The 27,433-nt window shown below is 40.3% G+C and overlaps 1 protein-coding gene across 8 annotated transcripts in view; it reads right to left on the reverse strand.

Annotated features, from left to right (window-relative positions):
• Positions 1 to 27,433, reverse strand: part of chd9 (chromodomain helicase DNA binding protein 9) — a 148,804-nt gene that overhangs the window by 87,215 nt on the left and 34,156 nt on the right. For 7 of the 8 annotated variants that reach the window (XM_057846585.1, XM_057846567.1, XM_057846543.1 and 4 more), the window contains one exon: positions 2,948 to 3,363. In XM_057846585.1, the coding sequence (XP_057702568.1) occupies positions 2,948 to 3,363 (416 nt within the window). Of the gene's footprint in view, positions 1 to 2,947; positions 3,364 to 11,501; positions 13,706 to 27,433 lie in introns of those variants that run through there. The other variant, XM_057846594.1, reaches the window with a different exon arrangement.

A 27,433-nucleotide genomic window follows, 5' to 3' on the forward strand; every position in this document is an offset into this window, starting at 1 on the left:
AAGCACTTAGTGGCATATTGGAGCCGACGCGTAAATGCAACGGCTGAGATGACAGGGACCATGTTGACACCACCACACAAGTGCACTCTGTGTACACAGCGAGGCAGCATTATGGTGGCGGCATACACGAGCGTCATCATTAACGTCTAGTGTGACGTATAATTGGAGAGAGACAGTTGATTTTAACACAAAGGGGTAAGAGTGTGACAATATCTCGATACAGCAATATATCGCGATATTTTGCAACCTGATCGGTTATCGATATGCTCCCGCCAAGTATCGATACTTTTATTTAACATATTGGCCATACAATGGAGTATGGATGCTGTAAACTGCTCAATGTTTGTTGAGCAATTCCTTGGCAGTCCACTAGGGGCGCTCGGGAGTGGCGGTGAGGGTAAAGTGCGCACAAGTCGTCTAGAGAAGAAGATAGGAAGCTCCAAGTGGGTTGAAAAAATAAAAAAGCTCCGTGAGACCGGTGGAGGAAAAAATGAGAAAAATATTGCTACAAATCACACGTGTGGACACACTTTAGATTTTACACCAACAAGAAAGGAAGTAAGGTGAACAAGGACTTTGCTGTATGCAAGAATTGTCTAAGAAAAATAAGTTTCACTGGCAGCTGGTGACGTAGTGGACACCGGAGTTTGTGAGCTTCGCTTTCATCACTTGAGGTAAGAAAGTTTTGCAATGTAATTGACTTTTTAATTTACATGTATTATTTTGATGATATTTGGTGTTGAATGATATAAAACAAACCAGGACCCTAAATTGGATGAAAATGAATATCGAACAAGCCCACATGAATTTACCGATTTATTTGATATTATTTGAGAACCACTTTCCATCTAGTTTACTACACAAACTGTTATTACTGACATTTTGATACAATAAACTATAAAAATGGTTTGAATAGGTTCCAAGATATATAAAGTGATGTGCATGATAATTAATGTAGCCTACATATTAAAAATAGGTAATTATTGCATTTTTAATTTCTATACATTCAATTCATTTTGTTTTTTTAATTCAATACTTCCAACACAAAAAAAAATCTGGATTTCAACTCAAAAGCTATGAAGTAGATAATATTTTTTGTTTTATTTTGTTGTTTTTAAGATGAGGAAGACTGTGACTGAGCAAGTCTGACATCTTAAATGCTGAAGCAGATAGTGGAAGTGCTCAAACCAAGCAACAAAGGTCATATACGAAGAAAAGACCCACCAATTTTATCATTGCCCCATTCCAAGCTCAACTGCTTACACCTACGGCACTTTTTTTTTTTTTTTTTTAAGATTTAAAACTTTAAATAAATTAAGGGTGCCATTCATCAGATTTATATTAGATATATTATATTAGATTTAGATTTATTTTAGATTTAGATTTTACAGCGATGTTGCACAGAAAAGGTGTCACTGTTTAATAAATGACTTAAACAGTATTTTTTCTATTTCTACATTTTTTTTTTCGTTTCAACAGTTGCATCGTAGAATGTCAAGTATCCAATTTCTGACCAATATATCGATAATCGCTGTATCGTGATATCGTGAGATAATCGTTATCGTGAGCCTTGTATCGCAAATCGTATCATATCGTGAGGTGCCCTGAGGTTCCCACTCCTACAAAGGGAACTGTATTAGTAAAGTTCCTTAAACACAACCACTGTTTTTTCAATAATACACCTACCTCATTACTTACCACTACCAGGAAATTAAATAAGTACAGGAGTTTAAAACTTGGTGTTTAGGTGGTTTGCAAATGGTTGATTAAAAAAAAAAAATACAATCTACATCACCACAAGCCACAGCAGACTCTTTTGTTATTGGTTGCAAAAATATAAACAGGAAGAAGGCTTAATGTAGGAACATAGACATCATCATTTTTTAAGGTAATTCTATTTTTCGAGCCATGCATGCATTTTGAAACCTTGTGGTAAAAAAATGGAGAAATTAGCCGCTAAGGCAGGGGTCCCAAAACATTTTCCTGTGAGGGCCACATAACTTTTCCCTTCTCTGATGAAGGGCCGGGGTCAGTTTGCAACAGAAAAAGGGTGACGATTGCAGGAGTGCCTAAATGTAAAAATGTATTGTTTTTCAGAAAGTCAAAATCAAATAACCCTTTCTGGATTCTTCACGGAACAAAAGTAAATAAATTAAAAATAATAACATAACATAACATAACATAATATAATATAAAATAATAATAATAACACTTAATAAAATAGATGATAACCAAATAACCCTCTCTGGGTTCTTCACCGAAAAAAGCCAGGAAATAAATAACACTATTAGAAAAAAATAAATAAATAAAAATGCTCTCTGGTATTGTTCCGGACCAAATGTGAAGGCGGGCCGTAGTTTCGGGACCCCTGCGCTAAGACTTTGGCATCATAGTTCGCAATATTTACGTAAAATAAATGCTATCTGCACTTTTTTTTTTGCCTTTAAACAAAAATCGAGACCGTTTTACGTCCATATCTATAAAAAATTCTGGGATTTAAACATTTATTCACAAGAATTTCAACATCAAAAGCCCTTTGTTGTGGTAAGGCGGCACCAGAGTGAACTTAAAGACGAGCAGCACATTTGACATATTTACGTAAAATAAATGCTACCTGCACGGTGTCTTTTGCTTTTAACCAAGAATCGAGACAGTTTTACGCCCATATCTATAAAGAATTCAGAATTTCAAGCATTTAGCTCTTTGTCTGTGATTGCACTTGGTCAGCTTTAATGGCCTCGCCAACAATGCAGGCCCCCTATTTATCGGCCCCGCGCTCCATGCCCCGTCAATTACATTATAAAGTCTATCGTAGGGACTAGAAAGTGAAATTACACAAACTTGAAACATCGTAGATGAACAATTATCTGGACAATCTACTAGGCTACCTTTATGATTGAAAGTCTGATTTAGTCACAGTTGTTTAGTCAAGATTAGAATCACATACCCGATCTTGGGCTTTTGCTTGGAGGCGGACGGAGGGACGATGCAGGCCTTCCTGGAGGCTTTAAATTTGGACCGCACTTTGCCATTTCCTTTATGCGCCTGATGACCTTTGTGCTGTGACGACGAGCTGGGAAAGCTCTCGGGACTCATGATCCTCGGGATGTTCTTCTCTCCACGTTGTCGGGCTTTAGCTACGGCCTCTGATATTATCCGATTGGCCTTTTCCTGCTTGTCGAAGGGTGCAACATCTTGATGATGCAGCGTCCGCCGCGGCGTCCTCTTCTCTGATGGAGAACTGGATGAGGACGAGGAGGAGGATGATGATGATGAGGATGATGAAGAGGATGATGAACTGCTCTTCATCACAGGACTGAGGGCCCTGACGTGACTCGTGGGACCATTGGTGTTCTTTCGAGGCTTTAAAAAAAAAAAAACAAGAAAGAAGAAATTTTACCAATTTAGATTTCACAAATTTGGAAACAAAGATGCTTGACAAGTTACTGCAACTGACAAAAAAATTCAATGAACACAACAAAAACAAACAGACACGGTTCTTTTTTCCGTCATTCACTGTTATGGTTGCTTAATATTACAACAGGCAGCATTTTTTCTGATTTTCTCATGGGTGGTACATTGGAAAGACAGAAGCACCTATTAGATTTTGGTGCCACTTGTAGAAACGTCAAGTGGAGCAGTGACAGAACCAGAAACAAAATAATTTAAAGGGGAAATCGCTTCATATCCACAGTAATATGGCACACTATCTATGCTAACATAGCACAGCATGCTAACCTGTGATGGTGACTTTCTGTCGCATTCCAATACATTTATAATATTGTGGAAAGTATGATTTCAGGAGGGGAACCAATGCAACCTGTGCTCTTTTCCATATGTTTTATGTAATACAGTATATTGACATCATTTCTCACAGAAAGGTTTGGTTAGGGGAAAAAAAAAATAATAAACTGCATTCAGTTCAATTAACAAAATTTCGTAGTTTGATTTTAATTCAAGGTATCTAGATAGCATTACAATGAGATTTTGGTGTTAGTGTAGACTACGCATTTGTGAAAAAATATAAGCATCACTAAAAAAAAGGTAAGAATTGCAGTTTTTTTTTGTTAAAATTCCCGTTTTGTCAACAATAATAATAGAAAGATAAATCAAAACTATATTTTTCTAGTATTCAAATGACAACGCAACTGTATTCAGTAAAGGTATTTATGAAAGGTGTGGGTGTGGGTGTGTGTGTCTGCATGCATATAGCTTGTGGATCCAACTTTGCAGTATAACCTCTATTGAGATGAGTAATACCTTGTTAAACATGTCTGACAGACAGAACCTTTAAATAATAACAATGTTGCTCAATGCGGTAAAAACATTTTTGTGACGTGTAATTTCTATTCTTGTGGTGAGACATCATTATGTTGCATTGCTTTTGTGCATTTGCACTTGCTAAGTAAGCACAACCCGCATAACACTTTGCTGTTTGGATGTTTTTTCCCATATACTGTATATTTTTTTTAAATACAGTACAAAATTCCTCCGAAAAGTGGAAGATGACATACAGTGGGGAAAATAAGTATTAAGTCAACCACTAATTGTGCAAGTTCTCCCACTTGAAAATATTAGAGTGGCCTATAATTGTCAACATGGGTAAACCTCAACCATGAGAGACAGAATGTGGGAAAAAAACGCAGAAAATCACATTGTTTGATTTTTAAAGAATTTATTTGCAAATCATGGTGTAAAATAACCACAATACCAAAAGTTCATCTCAATACTTTGTTATGTGCCCTTTGTTGGCAATAACAGAGGCCAAACGTTTTCTGTAACTCTTCACAAGCTTTTCACACATTGTTGCTGGTATTTTGGCCCATTACTCCATGCAGATCTCCTCTAGAGCAGTGATGTTTTGGGGCTGTCGTTGGGCAACACGGACTTTCAACTCCCTCCACAGATTTTCTATGGGGTTGAGATCTGGAGACTGGCTTGGCCACTCCAGGACCTTGAAATGCTTCTTACGAAGCCACTTCTTTGTTGCCCTGGCTGTGTGTTTGGGATCATTGTCATGCTGAAAGACCCAGGCACGTCTCATATTCAGTGCTCTTGCTGATGAAAGAAGATTTTCACTCAAAATCTCTCGATACATGGCCCCATTCATTCTTTCCTTTACACAGATCAGTCGTCCTGGGCCCTTTACAGAAAAAAAGCCCCAAAGCATGATGTTTCCACCCCTATGCTTCACAGTGGGTATGGTGTTCTTAGGATGCAATTCAGTATTCTTTCTCCTCCAAACACGAGAACCTGTGTTTCTACCAAAAAGTTCTATTTTGGTTTCATCTGACCATAACACATTCTCCCAGTCCTCTTCTGGACCATCTAAATGCTCTATAGACCCTACTCACCTACGTCACAAAATGGGCGTGTCGCTGTTTCCGGCCGCCATATTGTACCTCTTTTTCAGACCTATTCGCATTGTTTTCAATTAGTCGAGCAAGTTATAGAGCAATTCATGGAAGCCCCGGTGTTATCTGACGCTGTAAACTCATTGGATCCGTTGCATAAAAGGCGTTACGTGGAAAAGCTTCAGTTTATCCATTCGCCAGATCCGTATTTGATGCCTAAATCGATGTTTTTCGACCCGCTGGCTTCGCCTGTCATCTGATATCCTGATATTTACAACTATCTTGTCCACACAAAATCAGCCTATTCTCACGAAAGTTTGAAAAACTTTAAGAGCTTGGAGGCTTATAAATGCTACGTTGCTGGTTGGGTGAAACAGGTCCTCGTACACGAAAATTCGGCAGGAATCTTGTGCTCGGAAGGTGAGTTACGAAATTTTCAATTCAAAATCTTTTGTTCTTGCTAACATCCACTGTCAAGTCTAATGTATTTCATGTCATTTGTCAACGGAGCTAGGGCTTTTAATGTTTATATGGTTTAGCGATAGCACTCACTACATACATACGTGTATGTTGTCGGCGATTAGCCTAGCAATGATCTTAATTGTGGTTGTCAGCCCAAAACCCTCTAAATATATATTAAATGCATCTTACCAGATATAAAATGACTACTACATAATCTGTGGTAGTCGTTTGGAGCCCAGTTTTCTCGTCGAATTGCAGCAGTCAATCGCGGTCTCCTCTTCGGGTCTCTCGGAATACGGTAAAAATTCAAGTCTCTCCGTCTATCTTCTCTGTTTTTGCAACCGACCGCCACACACGACTTCACCATTTTGATTATTAATGTTAACGAGCAGAAAAACACGCCATAATAGGAGGAATTTACGAAGCGCTAATGCATTAACATGACTAGTATCCGGACAACATGGCACGGGGGCGTGGCTGTGACGTCACGTGAGTAGGGTCTATAGTGAACCGCAGACGGGCCTGGACGTGTACTGGCTTTAGCAGGGGGACACGTCTGGCAGTGCAGGATTTGAGTCCCTGGCGGCGCATAGTGTTACTGATAGTAGCCTTTGTTACTGTGGTCCCAACTCTCTGTAGGTCATTCACTATGTCCCCCCGTGTGGTTCTGGGATTTTTGCTCACCGTTCTTGTTATCATTTTGACGCCACGGGGTGAGATCTTGCATGGAGCCCCAGATCGAGGGAGATTATCAGTGGTCTTGTATGTCTTCCATTTTCTAATAATTGCTCCCACAATTGATTTCTGTACACCAAGCGTTTTACCCATTGCAGATTCAATCTTCCCAGTCTGGTGCAGGTCTGCAATTTTGTCTCTTGTGTCCTTGGACAGCTCTTTGGTCTTGGCCATAGAGGAGTTTGGAGTGTGACGAACTGAGGTTGTGGACAGGTGTCTTTTATACCGGTAATAAGTTAATACAGGTGCCATTAATTCAGGTAACGAGTGGAGCCTCGTTAGACCTCATTAGAAGAAGTTAGACCTCTTTGACAGCCAGAAATCTTGCTTGTTTTTAGGTTACCAAATACTTATTTTACACCATGATTTGCAAATAAATTCTTTAAAAATCAAACAATGTGATTTTCTGTTTTTTTCCCCACATTCTGTCTCTCATGGTTGAGGTTTACCCATGTTGACAATTACAGACCTCTCTAATCTTTTCAAGTAGGATAACTTGCACAACTGGTGGTTGACTAAATACTTATTTGCCCCACTGTACTTGTTGCCACTAAATTCGACAAATGTTAATTATTCACTTTCCTCCCAATCGAAAGCTAACTGAGCTGAGACAAATATCATTTATACAATCTATTTTAAGATAGCTCGAATTTTCATCTTAGTATAAATAATTATATAATATATCGATCAGCCTTAACAGCAACTAAAAGCTTGCAGACCAACTAATAGCTTTCAAAAGCATTGATAACACATCAGCCAATATGCAGATTTAAAATTTGATTGCATTAAGTATTAAACCACTGATGGCCCCTGATGTAGAGCAGTAAATTTTCAATTCACTAGAGGAATATTATCAAGCACATTACCTTCAGAATATCCCAAAACAAAACAATACCAAAAAGCAGTGCTGTAGTCCACCATTTGTATAACAACACATAAAAATGTTTGAAATTCTTTCTTCAAATGGCCCCCAGAAGACCTTCAGTTTGAGAAAAGCCGTCATTTGTCCAATTAATCTAGATCAGCCGGAGAGTAACCTTGAAAGAGTGTCATGTGAAAAGTCTGCTGAAATGAAGTCACACCAGGAAAAAGGTAAACACCAACTCAGCATAGCATTGGCCTCAAGGTTGTAAATAATCCAGGCCAGGCCGATACATGATCATATGTAAATGATATATGGCGTGACTGCCACAAGACCTGGTGGCATGGCCTTAATTATCTTAAGGATGATCCCAAAAATGGACAAACTAATGTCTACACGGCAGGTTGACATGTCTAAATCTTTTTTTTTCTATTCCAAATAGTAAGGTAAAGATTCGGTGGATGTTGAAATGAGACATTGCTTTTTAAAAATCATCAAAACCAGTCCTTCATCCTGTTTGTTATGCGAATCCTTTGTAAATTCCTAAAGTTATGTGTAAATTGGTCATAAAATGTGGTCTCAACTTTCTCTAAATCACAAGGATGAACAAGAAGCATCCATTTTAAACTGTTATCTCACGTACAATTATTTGCTTTCATATTTTAATGGGAATAAAATTAAAATTGCGCTTCCCATGAGGACCAGCGCACACCCGCATAGTGTCGTAAAATCCTGATCTCCCTGTCGCCTGCAGATAGATTAAAAATTTCTGTATCCAGCGGCTGGGGTCAGGATAAATAGTAATGAGGTAATGAATTCAGTTGTGGCTAAACAATAGCATATGACGGTTAGCAACCGTGTGGCTTCGTGTGGCTAAGCCCTCAAAGCCACCTGAACTCGTCAACGTTGAGGAGTTAGGTTTGGTGGGGGGGGATATCACGCCAGCGAATGAAAGCCAGGCCAATGTTTATTTTTGAGTATACTGGTAGCCTCCCTTTTTTTTCCCCCTCCTCGGACAAAACTTTTTGTCTCTTTTGTTTGTCTGCCATCTTTGCAGAATTCTTTATAATGAATGGAGCACGGGGGAAGTGACGTATGCCGTAAGGCAGTCAGCACATTTGTAGTTTTTTTTTTTTTGTGTGTGTGTGGCAGGGTTCCTGCCACCCTCCTCAAAGTTAATTATTGCTGGTGAAAGCAATACAGACAAGATATAAAAGAAGTGTTATTCAACAAGTCGTCAGTTGACATATCATCATAAATGTTAGGAAAATATTTAACAAAGGTTGAAATGTTACCTAATGTTGCTTTAAGGGACGAGAAAAACGTAAGATTGAGCTGTGTATCAATCTGGAGTTAGGCAAATTGTAAATGGAAAAAGTTCAGCATTGTTGCTTCTTTCAAGGAGTGTCTGTCCTGTAAAAACACGGGTGTCAAATGTACAGCCTGCTGCCCAAAACCGGCCAGTAAGGGGTTCTAATCCGACCCGCAGGGTTGTTCTGCCTTTCAGATACAGTATATTCAATTCACACAACATACAGAATTAAATGTTTGTATTTTTAAACTAGCACCATGTTTTGTTTTGTTTGTGAGCTAGTATGCGTATTTCGCTCCCGGAGCGAAAATGTTCTTTTCTGTGTCTCCATTTGACTACAAACCACTGCCACTAGAAGCTCGTCCGCCATCTTTTTCCATGCGAGGACGTCTGCGTGGTTTGAAAACTAGGTACGCGGTGCCGAAAGTTTGGCACACGTGCAGGCCGCAGGCGTGGCTGTCAAAAAGACATTTTGGCCTCGCAGAGCGAAATTCGTGGACACGTCAACTATAAACAAAGCAAGTGTGCTCCTGCAGGAGAAACACCTGTATATATCATGTCAAAATATTGTTTATTAGGGAATTTCATGTGCAGATACAGTACGTAGCAGTTACAAACGAGTATGTTAAGTTGCATGTTTACTTAAACATTTCTATAAATGGAAAAGTTGTGGTGTGTGTCATTGTCTGCAACACACTGCCTACCAAATCTTGTATGCATTTTGATGCATATAATTGCCAGGCAGGGGGACATCTGCACATTACATCTGAAAAGTTTCCAGCTGAGTTTTTAGGGTGCGATGAGTGAAGTAAAAGTCAATCTTTCGATGTTGTCGTGGAAATGTGTGTAAATATTAAAATCATTCCAACATGATACGTTCTTTTGAGGAAAAGATAATGGATTCATGGCTGGAGCAAGAGGTTTTATAACTGATCACACTGAGATCTTATTTTTTGCACAACTATCCAAAGAAAATACTGATATAATGCCAACATTGCAATGTGAATGTTTTATTTATGTAAATATTGTACATTTTATGTGTATTTGCAAAATGGGTGGGGAGAATTGCTATGTAAAATTTATTTCTAAAAAATGTGTGAAAACTACAAGAACACAGCACAGAAGGCTGAAGGGGGTTAAAATAATTTATAATTTAAATGAATAAATGGCACTCACCAACATCTGTGTTTAAAAAAATCCACCATATATGCAACACATTTAAAAAGAACTTAGTTCATGGAAGAACACCTTGGAGGAATACCTTGCTGTCTACAAATTATACTTCTGTACATCTGAACTTTGCTAAAGAGCAAATGAATGTTTCTCAACACTAGTGGCAAAATATTGTGAGGACAGATGAAACCAAAGTTGAATTACAAGGTAGACAGTTAAGGACACAAAACCCTAACTGTGGGGGAAAAAATGGCACAGTACACCAAGTTAAAAACTTATCTGAAATGGAAAGGTGAGCATCATGGCATGGATATGCTTTGCTTACTCAGGGTCTGGACAACTTAGTGTCATCAATGTAAAAATCTATTCACAAGTTTATCCAGACAATTTGCTGATGAACTTAAGTCCAACTGTCCAAACAGTGAAGTTGAAAAGAGGACTGAAGTTGCAACAGGACAATGATCCAAAACGGAGAGGTAACAACTGAAGAAATGTCAAAGACACTGAACTCCCCAGTAGGCATGTTTACCAGAACCAGATTGAGATGCTGTCAGAAATGCTCACAATAAGCATTCACACATATATTTAACCCTCAGAGCAGCGTAAGAATACAGTCAAGGATTCGTAGGTCACACTGCACAAAAAGGCGTAATCACTTCAAAATGTATTTTAATTACTGCAATGTCTACCGAGCTAATAAACATGGCGGGTATTGACAAATTTGGGTAATGTGACCAGAGTCAATACAGACCACCTGTACATGTGTTGTTTTTGCAGGTCTGAGTGTGAAACCCAAACACAAAAATGCCCATCCTGTTTGACCAGGTGATTGTGTAACCGCCACCCAGCTTCAACTTTACTAGCAACATGTGCGTACCTACATGCATTGGAGGCAAGCCAACAAAAACAAGCGTACACAAAGGCTGCATTATGACCAGTCACGTGCGCAACGCCGCCGAGATCATTAGGTTGAAATTTTACCGGATCACGCTGGAATGTTCCCATTGAATGGTTAAATGGGGGAAGGGCTGAAAGTAATGCCTAGGAGTGGAAGAACATGAGAACACATGCAGCGTGAAAGGTGAGGGTGTGAAATGTAAAAACAAGCTAGCGTATGTGTAGAATGCAGTGAATGTGCAAAACTTGCTACTATAAATAACAAAATTACAGCGGGCAGGTACTGTGTTGAGGAACATCACTACCTCATGGAAACCCAAAAAGGTACAGAGCCATGCTCCAATTTGAGGAATACTGTACATAGGGCTGGTGCGTGCCGAAAAAGGTAGAGAGCCATGCTCCGATTTGAGGGATACGTAAGGCTAGTAAGTGACAATCCTACACAAGCCGATGAATTAGAAGAGGAAGGCGGTTTGGAGAGTAGTTTAGGGGGCAGGGCGGGTAGAGAAAACTATCATCAGCTCTATATAAGAAAACCATGTGAGTATGGCAGGGAAAGGGAAGGGAGGGTGATGAAGAGGAAGGGGGGAAAAAGCAGCAATGAGTTCAAGATGGCGGCAGTGCAGCATGAGTTGAGTAGGTTGTTCAGTTCCTGCCGGCTCCTCCCCTCCCCACACACCAACCCCTCCCTCCCGAGCTCACTTACCCTTCCTCTTGGCCTCTTCACTGTAGACATTTTTTTCTTCCTCTTTACCTCCCCCCACAAACTCCCTCCCTCACTTGCTCACTCACTCTCTCTCTCAGTCTCTCTCTCTCTGTGTGACCAGCTAACAAAAGCCTGGTTGCCCTTTCGCCGGGTTTTCTCGCTGCTGCTCCTTCTCCAGAATAAATACACTTTTCCACAGTTCTCTTCCTTGTGTGGCGAGTGTCTACCCCCCCTTCCCCCTCCCCACTGGTTTGCCTCCCCTCCTCCACCACCACCTCCTCCTCCGGCGGTGGCGGCGGCCGTCCACTCGTCTTCTTCCTCAGGCGGTGCGAGAACGCCGGAGTGGCTTGTCTCCTCCTCCTCCTCCCCCAGCGGGCAGGGCTCAAGAGGAGTGCATGGGAGCTCTCTCACCCCCTCTCCCTCTTCACTCCCTCCCTCACCCTGGTTTGTCTCTTCACTGGGTGATGAGGGAGCAGAGCAGAGGCAGAGGAGGTGCGTGGCAGTACCTCGCTCGCTCAGAGTTTTCCTAACGCCGGGTCATTGATTTCTCGTCCCTTCTTTTCCTCGTCGTCCCAGGATAAGGTATGTAAACTCCGTTTATAAAGGCTTGAGGCTTTTTCGTTTCTGCTTTCCAGTCGGCTGGGGCTTGAGCGCAGCGAGCTCCGGCAGGAAAATGAAAGCACAAAGCAGCAAAATGCATCAGCATGAATATTAGAGATGTCGTTAAAACCGAAGCTCGTTTTTTTCTCTCTCACTCGCTCCCCCCTCTCTCTCTCTCTCTCTCTCTCTCTCTCTTTGTAAAGGAAGTAGGCCAGCAGATGGTGCTAGCAGTTATTACATTAACTTTCAGAACTTAACCCTCACAGCACTGGATCAATCTCTTATTGCTTCTTGTCCTTTTTTTGTAGGGTACGGCCAATGATGTTTTACATTCAAGGAAACCTTATACAAAACCATCCATGAAATATTCAGGCTACAAGTACAAGAGAAGTTGCAAGTTCTTCTGGCGATCTGGAGACACTGGACCCTAGACAACTCCCCCTAACACAGACGGACATGTGCAACAGCTGGCACATGGCACTGGGAATCACACATGATGGCCGACAGCCAGGTACAGTACAGTAGAGAGACGGAGCTTAAACTAGAGACAGATAGCCAGGATTGAAATGTAGGTGTGGGCAGCAACAAAGAAAGACAGATACAGTACCATTGTAACTGCAAGTCACGTGAAGGGTCAAGAGGATCTGTAAACATTAGCCTGAGCAGCAGCTGAGTTTTAATAATAAATGCTAGTGTTTGATGAATGTTAAAAAGTAAATAAAGTCTTCGTGACTGACTTACTGGAATCTTGTGTTATTTTTTTAACCATGACCTTCTACACACACACACACACACATACAAATCTGCACAGTCGTTGACATTGTCATAGAGGAACTAGGCATTCCACAATCACACAAAAAGGCTGGATTCCATGTTTTACTGTGTGTACGTTTGTGATATTTTATATTTTCTGAGAATTGTTTTTTTAAATGACCAAAATAACTTCTTTGGGGTATTTGAGACACTAAACGGCAACCCTGCAGTGAAGGATGCTCCATGCCAGGATAAAAGGCACTGCATCTAGACTCTGTTGACATGAGGAAGACCCCGAAGAGGGTCAGCACACGGAAGGCTCCAGGACCTGATATCATTCTGAGGCGGGTTCTCAGGGAGTGCACAGATCAGCTGGCTGGTGTCCAGAACTAAATTTTTAACACCTCATTGAACCAAGCTACTGTACCCGTCATGTTTCAAGATTGCCATCATCATAGCAGTGCCAAAAAACCCTCAAATCACATCACTAAATGACTGTCAGCACGTGACACTGACTCCCATCATGATAAAGTGCTTTGAGAGGCTGGTTAAGGAGCATATCACCTCCAGTTATTCCTCCACACTCGACCCTTTCCTGTTTTCCTGCCGGTCAAACCGCTTCACCGAGGATGCCATGTTCTCTGCTCTTCACCTGAGCTTCGCACATCTGGGGGAGAAGAACACCCATGTGCGGATGCTGTTCTTGGACTTTAGCTCAGCATTCAACACCATCATCTCTCAACATCTGTTGGACAAACAGAATCTGAGCCTTTAACACCACCTTGTGCAACTGGCTGCTTGACTTCTTTACTGACAAACCTCAGTCAGTGCGGGTTGGTCAGAACACCTCCAGTGTCATCACCCGCAGCACCGGCTCCCCCCAGAGTCATGCCCCGAGCCCCCTTGTTCACCCTGATGACACCTAGTTGTGTCTCAAGGTCTCCAACCAACCACATTGGGAAGTTCGCGGATGACACAACAGTGGTGGGCCTCATTAAGGACGACAACGACCTGGCCTACAGAGAGGAAGTGGAGCAGATGGCTGGCTGGTGCAAAGATAACGGCCTGATTTTGAATGCTGACAAAACAAAAGAGATCATTGTTGACTTCAGGAAGAATCAACACAACCACACCATACTTCTCATCAACAACACGGCCGTGGGGGTGATCAGCAGCACCAAGTTCCTGGGGGTGCACATCATGGATGAACTCACCTGGTCAATGAACACAGCGTCTCTGGTGAAGATGGCACAGCAAGTACCTGTACTCCCTGTGACATATGAGGAGACAGCCCCAACCCCACTCATCCTCAACACATTTTACAGAAGAACCATAGAGAGCATCCTGACTAACTGCATCTCTATGTGATAGAGTGCCTCTGACTGGAGCAGTATGAGGAGGGTGGTGTGGACAGCAGAGAAAAATAGTGGGACTTGTCGCACTCCATTCAGGATATTGGACAGAGGTACTGCTTATCCCAAGCCACAAACATTATTAAGCACCCCTCTCACCCACATCACGGACGGTTTACCCTACATGCCTCTGGTAAGGTTCTGCAGCATGAGGTGCAGGACCACCAGGCCCTTAAATAGATTTGTACCCGTGGCAATTAGACTGTTAAACTGAAAATCCCTCACATAACGCCCACCGGGCTAGAATATTGCACATCTCTTTCTCTCTGCACTCCTGTACAGCATTCAGACAGTTTACATTACAGTATCTACCCATCACTGCATAATGAAATATTGTGGCTTGTTGTGAACCTCCATCTGACTTGGTTTTGTACATTCCTATTGTACTGTTGTACTGTACTCCAATTCCCAGATTTTTATTCACATTTTATTATTTTATTCATATTTTTTATTTTACTTTTACTACTTGTTTTATTGTAATTTTATTTAATTTCAACACTGCGGGTCAAATGCAACATTACGTTCCATTTTTACTTGTGCATACATGAATGACAAAGTCTACTGTTTCATCTACGTATATCTATCTAAATTGTTTTTCTAGGCTCACCAACCAGTCTAAGACATTTCAAGAATATTGGGAGTTGAGATAGAAACAAGGTCAAAACTCAAAATGTGGTTTCAAGAGCAAGACCAGTCTTCTGAGTTACAACAAAAGCCAAAGGGTTGCAGGGATGTAATGTGTGCATTGCCTGAACTGCAAAACAACAGAAGCGGCAGCGGGCATCAGATCCACCTGCCAGGCCATTTTTTCCGAGTTTGGACTTTAAAACAAGGGCAGCGTTCTCACTGAAAGCTGTGGCTCGAAGTCCGTCCAAGCTGAACAAATTTATCGTCTGATAACACTCAGCAGGGGTTTGAGCACACTGCCAAGTGCACCCATTCAGAGTGCAACAGATGGTAAAGCATACATTGCAACTGCCCGCTATTTGTGGGGGATAGGAAGAGGTTCTTGTCGGGAATTGCAAATAAATATCAAGTTTGTGTGCAAGTACAAGAATTTAGCTCTTCACAGGGGATCCGCAGGTATCAACTGTATACCATTTTCTATAGCTTTTTTTTTTTTTTTTTTTTTAAATAAAACATGCTTTTCTATACAGTATACCATTTGAGTCACCAAACAATGAGCAGAGTGAGAGCTGACACTAATGAGACCTGTGAGACCTGACAACAGTGGTGAGTTATGGATCTTCGAGCACCCGTTTGAGACGTAATATAAGAAGCATTCAGAGAAAAAGTCTGGGGTTATCAAGGTCAAAGGAAGTCATATTGACCGCATTCCTCATTGTGAGGGACATTGTACAAAGCAAGTGCCAGACTGTCAACCAGTTTGTCTCCACAGATATGAGATTCTTGGGCGATCTCTTAGTTCAGTGCAGAAAAAGAGAAGCGATTTGTGGCAGAATCTTTGTGCCGACTTCGCCATCACAATAAACCTGTTGACAAATCCCTGACTCTCATCAGGCAGTTCCTCAACATTACCATTCTGGAGCAACTTCCTTATTCACTTGATCTGGCAAGATGTGATACAGCCCTATCTTTTCTAAGTATAAAAAGGTCATCAACGGGCCAGGTTTCAAGAAGTGGACGGCATCGAGATGGCCGTTACAAGATTTGCAGAGGATCCCGAAGAATCCTTCAAGGAGATCATGACGACATTGCAAAAAAGGGGATATTACGAATCAGTTTTTACAATATACTGAAATATCTAATGTACTGTTTGTAATGTGGAACTTTAGTATAACAAGTTGCTATGATGTAACAATGACTTAAAATTTACATAAAGGTATGCAGCCATCTGGGAACCAAACTTTTAAGAATGCGGAGCAGTTGTACCCCCTGCTGCAAGTTGTGTCTATCCATGAAGAAAAATAAAAGCTTCAACCACATCCATCTTTTTGAAATGAAGCAGCTGACTAAAATTTGGCAATATTCAGTCTCTTAAAACACTAGGTGGTAAGCAGTCATTCACAGAACTGTATTCTCCACAATGCAAAGGGGACAAACCATTTCATCTGAAGTGAGCTTAATTTGCTCCTAAACGCAATCTTAAAGGCTTTTCGGTTGCATCAAAATCAGGCATTAAATAATTTATGTATCAAGTCATTTAAAGCAAGTGGTCGTCCATGCGCCCCCTAGTGGAGAAAATTACCAACAATTACTTTAATTGTAAAAATGCAGTCAATAATTACCTTCTTCCCCACTTTTAAAAATTTGCAAACTAAAGTAGGGCAGAAAAATGTCAACTGATTATCAGATGTCATTTGCGTTCCCACCACATCTGATCGAGTAATTATGCTCACAACTGATCACCGCAATCAACCAGCTGCAGTTTTCCTCTTTAATGACGAAAAAAAAAAAAAGAAAATCTATGAGCTACTGTATGTTATTAATGACATTAGAAGAAATTGCAAAATATAAACTTAAACGAGCTGCTAATAATCACCCAATGGTTTGCCATAAAACAAACAACAACAAAAAAACTGGCATATATCAGCCAAAATACAAACCTGATGAATCTATGACAATGAGCATCCTATCTCCAACTATTTGAATGCATCAAACTAGCTTTGGAATGTTCAGTAAAAGGTCATGTCCTAAGGAACTTCCCAAACTAGTTTTAACAGCATATTTACAAAATGCTTAACAAACATTAGAGTACACAGGGGTTGACAGTAAGGCAAATTAGTTCACTGGCCCCACTATCAAAACCACTGGCTCAGGTCAATGCGTCAGTTATTATCCCAATAATCATGAAAAAGAACAATTCGCTTAAATAACTTTTTTTTTTTTTAAGGTAGATTTAATGAAAAGTGCAGCAAAACAGTGCAAAAACATGAATCTAGTGGAAATAATCTTATAATAATCCCGCCGGAAAGCCCCGTGCCTGGGCGAAGCTTTCCCATCTTCCCCTTACAGCCCTCTGGAAGTCTCCCCCGACTCGGTTGTCGTGGCAACAATTTAGAACTCAAAGAGATGACAATTATGGCTAACAATTTTCAAGCTAGACCGTTGTTATGACGATAAAGTGATCGCTTGTTACTTTGCGCTTCAAACTTTGCGCCCTCAGTCCATCGCGGATTTTTTTTTTTAATAAAGAAATACAATAAAATTAAATTAAAACAAAAAAAAAAAACAACAACAACAAAAAAAAAACAGATGAGCTGTCCCGAGCCGATCGCGTAGTCTCACTCTCCCTCCCTCCCTCCCTGTTCAGGCAGTGCACCGGAGTTGCATATTAAAGTTAACGATCATTGATAGACGTCTTGTTTGATCTTGCCACAGATCCCTGGCAGCCTCAGCATGCGTCAATCATCGTTTAACTTGTTAAACAGTTGCTGTGACAACTCATGTGTAAGTGAGGAGATGGAGCGGATTTGAGTGGACTCACCCAATGAAGCATTTAATGAAAACAATCATTTTTATACTTTATTAATGTTTATAAATAATTCTGTGGGACAGTAACATGTTCAAAACGTATAATTATTACATTTGAAGTGCTTAAAAAACATTTATTAAAATGTAAATATACATAAAAGCTTTTTTTTTAAATTATATTTTGGGGGGAAAAAGTGAAAAAAACACATCTTATATGTATCTCTTTCCAATGCTAAATCTGATTAAATATATTGAAAACACACAAAAACATTTTTTTTTAGGTGGGCGTGGGGGCGCTATTTCACAGTTTTTCACTAATCGCGGTGGATTCTGGTCCACATTAACCGTAAAAAATGAGGGATCACTGTATTATTTTCTACGTAGTCACACGGATGAATTATCACGTTATTTTCATACACCTACTTTTCTCTAACTTACTTTTCTGCATATGTGGGCATTAATCTACACACCTTACAGTAAACCTCATTTGTTGTGTCGTCGTATCCGAGCCAATTCCAGCGGAAACTTTCCCTTTTCTCTTCATATTGGATTTCGCTTTCCCTCAACTCCTCCGGTAAGTTTCTCTTGCTTGAGTGGCTTTTTTCCGCCCGGTCCTTGGTTGGGTGCAGCAGGTTTTAGAAACATGTCGTCTTGTAGTATAATATTATGTGGGTACTGAGATACTGACAATCAATCAGCAGCAGTAATAAGTAGAGGCATGCGAAATTTCCAATTCTTCGATTATTCAAGATTCGACCGTGGAAGATTCGAGACAGATTCACAAACATCCAAATTTCAATTACCGTATTGGCGCAAATATAAAACGGCCCTGATTATAAGACGACCCCTTCTTTTTCATGACTCAAGTTTGAACATCAAATTAATTTTTATACAGAAAACAATTACAGTATATCCGAAACAAATGATTATAACAATATATTTATAACAATATATTTGAGAGAAAAAGCATGTTATTTTGCCTCATTCAAATCTTAATATCTGAACATTTCAATATGTAAACTAAAGTGCAATCACATTTGTAAATGAATGGCTTCTGGTTTTTGAAATGTAAATAAACCAATCTATTGTGATAAAACAATAACCTTGCAATAACTGCATTAACCATCAAAGTGAAGTCTAACTAACTGTAGTCTTGAAACAAATCTGAATAAGGAAAAACATTGCAATAAAATAATGCAAACTGGTTAAACTAAAAAGAGTAGCTGAGATCTGTCATGACAAAACATCGCTTCAATGATTATCTGGCGCCATCTAGCGTCATGAATGGGGAGAGTAGCTGAGAACTGTCATGACAGAACATCGCTTCAATGATATCTGGCGCCATCTAGCGTCGTGAATGGGTATAATTTCTAGACCGCGAATATAAGACGACCCCCTCTTTTTCAGTGTTATTTCAACGCAAAAAACACCGTCTTATATTTGAGCCAATACTGTATTTAATCATACCAGGTAAAGCGGAACTAAAATCCAGTCAGTGTGGTCTCCGGGACGCGATGAGGAACGGACCGAGACTAAATATCATGTTCAACTCATGCCGCTAGATAAATTAATAATACCTGACTGCGGCCGACAGCTGCTACAAACAACGCCAAGGTGCTAGTTGCTACATACATACTGCTACGGTAGATATCACATATATATACACATATACACACACACACAAAACATAAATATATAACTAGCTGCGAAATGACAGATGACAGCGGCATTAGAACATGTATAAAGAACTAAATGCGATATGACAGTCTTGCCGTCGTTAGTAGACAGCCGCCATCTTAAAGGAGTAGAACTTCTCTGGAAGGCTCTGTTGTAGCGAACCTTAACTTTTTATCTAAAATACTCCTAAATCGGCAAAATCTTGAATATGTTTTTAAATGATGAAACAGTTTTAAAACTTTCACATGTCGAAAGTAGACAGAAAGGAAATACTGGAATAACGGGAGCAATTTTAATTACTTTAACAGTTGATACAGAAGATTAAATTAATTGAATGTAGTTTAAAGCTGCTGATACAGAATGGGGACTTGAGAATTTAATCTACCGTTTTGAACTGTTAACTTGATCCTGAAATCGTAGTTTGGTTTAGCCTGAGGATTTTTGAACAATTTTGGAACTAATGTACGAAACATTAAAAGCAGAGGGTGGGGAGCTGCATCAATAATCGATTTATAATCAAATCGTAGCCTCTGAATCGTACCACTAGTAATCAAGTTGCGCGCAGTCTCACTTAGCTACATGTATTACACGGGTCGTAACACTTCAGGCTCTACTGTGCTTGTGTCAAAATAAAAGTTCATTTTCAAAATCAGACCAGCCTATGTATGAATGAATGACTGAACCTTGGCTGGATGTCATAGCAATCTCCACCGATCATGCATTTGACACATGATCTGAGAACAAGACTTGCATGTAGTTTGGATTTTAAATAGTTCTGTTCATTCCTTTTTTTGCAACTTTTCTGATGCATCTTGTCACTTGGCACATGGATACATGAGGTGGTGCCAACCATGTCTAACAGAATAGTTTAACTACTATTAATAATACGACTACTTTCCAATTTCATAGTGCTTTAGTGCCATCTTTGACATGCCAGAATGCAAAACAGCAAATATACAAGTTTCAAGAAAATAACACAAGATTTTAGGTAGGAACATGATTTTGGGACCAAAAGAGTTTGTGAGGAGGGAGATGATTCATTTTGGGCCACTTTCATACAAAAAACAACTGCTCTTGCCAAGGTAAGTTGACAATAACAAGGGTGTTTGGTTAGTCCCATGGCTTTAGGCAGCATGGCAACTCAAGTGTTAAAATGCAAACAGACCTAGTTGCTCTGTACGAGAGGGAGCGTGGCTAGCTTTAGACACGAATGAGGGCGGAGGGGTTGGGGGTAACAGTACAGGAAAGGGAGGGCATTTTGTGCTCTTTGAGGAAGAGGAGGTGAGTGGGTGGCTGCAGAGCCACAGGTGTCATTCTCTTGACACTCCGTTCCTCATCCTCTTCCACAGCAAGCATCTCTAGTTAAAAAAAGACGGGACTAAAAATGAGCAACTACAGGCTTCTGTGCTCAAGGTGCATTTAAACAAAATCTGGCAGGCTCTTCTGATGGATTCAAAGCAGTACAAAAGAACAACTTGTTTTGTGTTTTTAAAAAATTATAGTATGACTTAATTTGGGTTACAATATCAGCTCTAGCCTTCCTGTGTGACGTTTGCCAGCCAGCAAAATTCATCATTCATTTTTTTTTTTTTTGTACTTCCACCCATTCATCGACTTTCTTTTAAACTGGCCATCTATAGCCTTTTCTAATTTATCATTGGCAAGAAGCATGGTACCCACTAGAATGGTTGCTCACCAATTGCAGGACAATTTCCGCAGATATACCAACCCATTCCGCCCTTTTCTATATTGTGCTGCCTCATTAGGGATGAGGGCATCTGTGGCATATCCTAGGTTGCCTCTGGCAAGAGGCAGTATGGATGCTGGTCAAGTCACTAGTCCATAACTTTCCCAACAGATACATCTGTCCTGTATCCTATATCTATCCGACCTTTTCTTATTAGCGTCACTGGTAAAAAAAACCTATTCAATCTGACATCTGCTACACCTTGGACTCGTCACTAATCATGCCAAGGCAGTTTCCAGAGATGAAGCAATTTATACAGTTTTGATAATGTCTGTCCTCATGAGAATTACAGGCAACTGTGGCCTACATCAAGACAACTTCTGGCGAGAGGCAGGGTACAACCTGGACTGTTCACCATTGAATTGCACAAAACTCTCTAGAGATGCAAGACTTGAAATCTGAAACATTAATTAATATCAACAAGGCATGCAGCATCTTTTTTTTAAAACCCGTCCTGTTTAGCTGCTCCGACACAGACAATGAGTATTTAAAGGCTGAAACTGTTTTAATATGCCACATGTGAGTTTGTTTGTGTTATTTAGTAAATATAAGCATATCATAGGAAACCGAGCTATGGTATAACAATTGAGGCTCACCATGGTCACCCTCTGAAGAAACTGTTGAATGCCTGTCACTGCCTTATCCTGCAATCGACCCCCTCTTCTATCTGGCCTATCCTGCTGTAACACCCCCAGGTTGAATCAGAGAACAGCCAAAGCAGCAGAGTGCATGCTTGCAGTTCATGCTCTCAGCAATGTCACATTAATAGGGCTCAGTCTGAACACTGGGCTGTTGGCCATGTGCAAAAGCTGGACTCGTACACTGCCAGTTTGTACAGATGCCCGCTTGCGCCAACTACAATAAACCTCTCTGTGTAACAAATTTACATAATGCCAAACAATCCACCCGCCATTTACAGCCTTGAAAACCTGGTAGGCAACATTGAAGTTTATATTTGCAAACACCTTTTATTAAGTATTTTAGAAGGCATCCAACTCTGAGTTTTGTACTCTCATAAGCTCATTGCTCAGTGTTCCCGGCAGAACCGGTTGTAGCTGCTCATGGTGTCATGGCCAATTTGAACACTAGGAGGGGACTGTGAGAAGCATTGTAAAGTGCAAATGGAACGAGTCCACATGCATGATCAGTAATTCTGATGGCATGGAAAAACGTCAAAGGAAAATAACACAAATAAAAACAATTATATGTCAATTAAATTGGAATGGTTTATCACATTTATCCAAAGAGCACCGGAACAACATTTCTGAGCACCTTCAAAGCCATTACCAATGTCCATGCATCGTCTGTTTTATTCTCATGAGGGTTGCACCGCTTGCATCCTATCCTTTCACAACATTACTTCTCCACCTGAGAACCTCCACAATTCCACAATAATCCACTTTCTCGATCCCCTGCTTGCCTCACCATCATCACTATGGGGAGCAGAGATTCCAGCTGCTCTGCTCCTCTGCTACCCGATCTCAATACCTCAGTCTCCCTCATTAGCTCAAATCCAACTAAACCACATCTATACATTTATCCCTTGTATCTGTGTTTGTTGTTGTCCATTGTTGACACACTTCAGGCATAGACATCTGCATATTCTGATCTTTTGAGGTGATCAATAAGCAGTGCAATATTTGATATGCGTCATGTTAATATATGTTGAAATAGATACAAAATAAATACAGTGCTACCTTTACATACGAAGTTAATTCGTTCCAGTACCATGTTTTTAAGTCGAAATGGTCGTATGTCGAGCAGGATTTTCCCATAAGAATACAGTACATGATAATTCCATTAATTCGTTCCACAATCGGAAAACCTTCACGAAATCCTAAATAGATACCGTATTGGCCCAAATATAAGACGGCCCTGATTATAAGACGACCCCCTCTTTTTTAAGACTCAAATTTGGAAAAAAAAAGACTTTTTGAAAACCAAATTAATTTTAATACAGAAAATATTGACAGTACATCCGAAACAAATGATTACAGCAATATATTTGAGAGAAAAAAACATGTTATTTTGCCTCATTCAAATCTTAATATCTGAACATTTAAATATGTAAACTAAAGTGCAATCACATTCGTAAATGAATGGCTTCTGGTTTTTGAAATGTAAATGAACCAATCTATTGTGATAAAACAACAAAATTGCAATAACTGCATTAACCATCAAAGTGAAGTCTAACTGTAACTGTAGTCTTGAAACAAATCTGAATAAGGAAAAACATTGCAATAAAAAATTGCAAACTGGTTAAACTTGAGAGAAGCTGAGATCTGTCATGACAGAACATCGCTTCCATGATATCTGGCACCATCTAGCATCGTGAATGGGTATAATGTCTAGACCGCGAATATAAGACGACTCCCTCTTTTTCACTCTTATTTCAATGCAAAAAACACCGTCTTATATTCGGGCCAATACGGTACTCCTTGTACTATTACAAATGGCAATTACACATAGAAAAACTAATAAATTATAAATAAAAATCATAATAATAATATAATAATAATACTAATAATTCTTGTATTAATGCAGTGCTTCTCAATTATTTTCTGTTACGCCCCCCCAAGGAAGACGTAAATGTTTCGCGCCCCCCCAAACTCTCTGCCACCACTGTAAATAGTATCATTTGTCTATAAAATTACTATTATAAATACGCATCTGCCTAACATTGTGTCCTTTTTTTTCCTAATAACGAAAAAAAGTAACAGATCAACTTATAATAAAGTAGAACTTTATTAACATTGTTTTGTTTGTAACAGAGAAGACGACGCGCATCAATTTGCCTGAATTTAAAAAAAAAAGTCCCATCCAAACTAAAAAATACACTGAAGTTACATTTTTGACCATTTGATAAAGAAAAATAAAATGTAATAAAATCAGTAAATAATAACAAATTAAAATTGATTAGAAACATTCACTCATGAGGACAATATGCCAAAAAATGTGATCGGAAAAACAAAACTGAATAAAAGAAAAAGAAAAAAAAAAAAGTGTCCTTGGACAGAAGGACATTTTTTATTTTTGTACCTCCTTTGCAATGGTGTGGAGTTATCTTGCAATGAGCATGCTAACAATGCTAATTGGTTTACTGATATTACACTGACAAAACAGGACGATTGTTGGAAATATTCGGCCGTTTTCGCTGAAAAACAATCAAGCTTATCAATGAGATTGGGGTCTAATGTCTTTAAGTGGCGTCTTAATTGTTTTGGCTTCTGGCTGTCCGCTATAATTATTTTTAGACACAGTAAACAGTGGTCTTTCCTCATTACCCACTGTATTAAAAGTCAAAGCTAAAAGGCAAACGGCACGAAAAAAGGGCATTCCCGGCGGCCGAGGTAGAACCGTAGGTGAGGGCGGTCGTCGTGACGATCCCAAGCCAAAAATGGCACTTCTCGGGCGGCGACGTGAGAACCGGCCGGACAAGACAGTGGGTCGCTGCGTGAGTCCGGTCGGAAAACGGCTTTCGAAAACGGTGGCGGCGCACTGCTCTTCATATCTGTTTTCTGTGTGTTCTGAGTGCTCTTCCTTAGTTCAAAAATACTGCGCGCACTCTGAAAATGAGAGCGCCACTGCCACCCACTGAGTGGATGTGCAAGTACACTTTATTCCAGTACCAGTAGTAAAAAAAAAAAAAAAAAAAAAAAAAAAAAAAAAGCATGTTCCCCGAGGTCACATGCGCCCCCCCTGGCATCGCTCTGCGCCCCCCCAGGGGGGCGCGCCCCACTATTTGAGAAGTACTGTATTAATGTAACGAATCTGTTCTAATGTGGCAGACGTGTTTTGCGTGCCGTTCCTGAATGCACCGTGTGGCTGACGTGACAAAGAGAGAAAAGCGCTGTAGAGATTTTACTTTCTCTTTTAATGTTTTCTTTTTGCCGTCAGCGGACAGTAGGCGTGTTGTTTTGCACAAGTTCTGAAATAAATGATTAAAACCTGACGAAGCTGGCGATTTGTTTGGTGATGTTACCACAATAATAATTGTCACCTGAACTTATAAAGACCGGCAAGCAGAGGTCCGTCGAGGACCGTCGAGATTGTAGACATTCTACGGCCATATTGTCGAGCCAGTTCAGGGATGTGCACAGCACGCTTCTATTTTTTTCTCATTTCCATATGAATTTCAATGTTGTGCGTCAGCCTTTTCCTTTTTTTTTTTTTACTATATATGCTAACCTTCTTGGAACCTGTGTTGATTTCTCTCACAAGAAAATCTGCCATGCGTCTGTCTTGCAGCAAAACAAAGAAACTGTGGCGCTGTCATAAATTGTATTTCGAGCATGTAGTCGGATGTAGAAACAAATGGAGAGTCAAATTTTACGTCGAATGTGGAAAAGATCATGTGTCGAAGCGATAGTATGTCGAGGTACCACTGTACATCTGATGTATGCACTTCTAAGTGTAAACCCAGCATATCAAATTGGGCTGTTGTTAAAATAGCATATGAGTTACATACTGAACAGAACACATTTTACATGATATTTGAATCAGTCTTTTGGGGTTTGGACTTTAATTAGGGTAACATGGTAAGAAGTTATGTGGTTATGAATTGTCAGTATGATCCTTGAACATGTGGGGAATACCTAAATGCCGAGTGGGACGAAATCGAAGATGTCCAAACTTTTTCATATTTTATATGTGTATATATCTTCAGTATCCAATGCTCTTTGCTTAAATTTTAAACAGCACAGCCATTCGGCGGGGGCAAAGTTCCTTGAAGGAGGCTAACATGTGCATGATGAACATGTTACAGCAAGATGCACATGTTCCGCCAAGGAACTCTATCCAAAGATGTTAAATACGTGGCAGGTGTCCGACGAACAAACTCCCTGTGGAAGTAGAGGAGCCAGACAGGAAAAGATCAACTTGATGCTAAAATACTGCAGCTCACATCTCCAATAACATGAAAAAAATTGTGTCCTCTAGAGGCAGTATAGTTTATTCCCTGTCACATGGCACTACACCTGACGCTGCATCATGAAAATCTGTCGAGCTAGCAATTTTCCACCTTTGGCGGATGTCAAAAACTAAGTAACAGTGTAACCCTTTTTCACACTGCTTGTCAAAGCCTAAAGTAGCTCTGAATGAAAGATACCAAAATGAGTCGAAAAGCAAGTGTTCTGTCTTCGGTGTAATATCAGAGGCGTAAAGAAGGTGTGTAGCGCGATAAAGGTGGGATCAGTGTGTTAAGTTTTAGCAACCCACCTACCCTATTGTGTTGAAAGCAGCTGTCTAGTATTTTCTATTCCTCACAGTTTTCATTCTTCTTCTTCACTGTTCTCTACGTGGAAGCTAAAAGCGTAAAGCCTGAGTTATACTCCCGCGTTGCGGTGACGGCGCAGCGAATACGGCGTCATTCGACATTCGATAGTTCTGCGGTGAGGGAACGCGTTGCTCTGTAATTCACCGCCAAGCCACTAGAGGGGTGTGGCGTTATGTTTGTACGGTTTTGGGGCATGCTTGTTGACTTCCGCTAGTCTAGTTTAACGGAGAAAAAATAAACAATGCAAGATGGAACTCTTGAATGTAAATCTTCTGCTCATCAACATTGAATAAATGTTGAATATACAAATGTTAAGGGGCAGGCGACGCAGACAACGGTTTCGAGGCGATCTGGCCGACTTTTTATGCCGCACAGAGAGTTCTAGACTCTGGTGGAGAGAGCTAGCTGTGGCGGCTAGCTTCAAACTGGCATGGAGCACTGCGTCCAAGGTCTGCAAAGCCCTCCAGCCCGATTTGTTTGCCGTGTCCTACAACCAGCCAGTGGGAAGCCATAGCAGATTTCTGGCATCTATGGAACTTCCCAAACTGCGTTGGGAGCCTTGATTTTAACGTTATCATAAAAAGCACCGAGGCACTCTCAATCAGTGATGATACGTGCGTGAACTGTCTGTTATTGAAAATTAAAGATCAAAACAACTCTTTTGACACCAAATCTGTGCTTTATTCTTCATATACTTGAAGTGTGATACGGAAATAAGACACAGACTCACAGCAAACATATGTACACAATAAATGATGAAGTGCACCAACCAAAAATGCGACATAAAGTGATAAAAAGTTGGCAGTTTTTGGCCGACTGGGTCACCGCTTCGTGTGGCCACTCGATTCCGAACACGCATGTCTCGGTGGTTCTTCCATTTTTTTTTTTCAATCGCCAACCTTGCCATTTGGCAATCATAATAATGTCTTGACGAGATTTGCTCTTCGATGATACTCCCGTTGGCTTGGTCCATTTTTGCGTGTAGATAAATAATGTTTGATTCTATTCTACAATGGCGGTGATTTCGTGCTGA

This window comes from Corythoichthys intestinalis, chromosome 1, assembly GCF_030265065.1.
Source record: "Corythoichthys intestinalis isolate RoL2023-P3 chromosome 1, ASM3026506v1, whole genome shotgun sequence".
NCBI lineage: Eukaryota > Metazoa > Chordata > Actinopteri > Syngnathiformes > Syngnathidae > Corythoichthys > Corythoichthys intestinalis.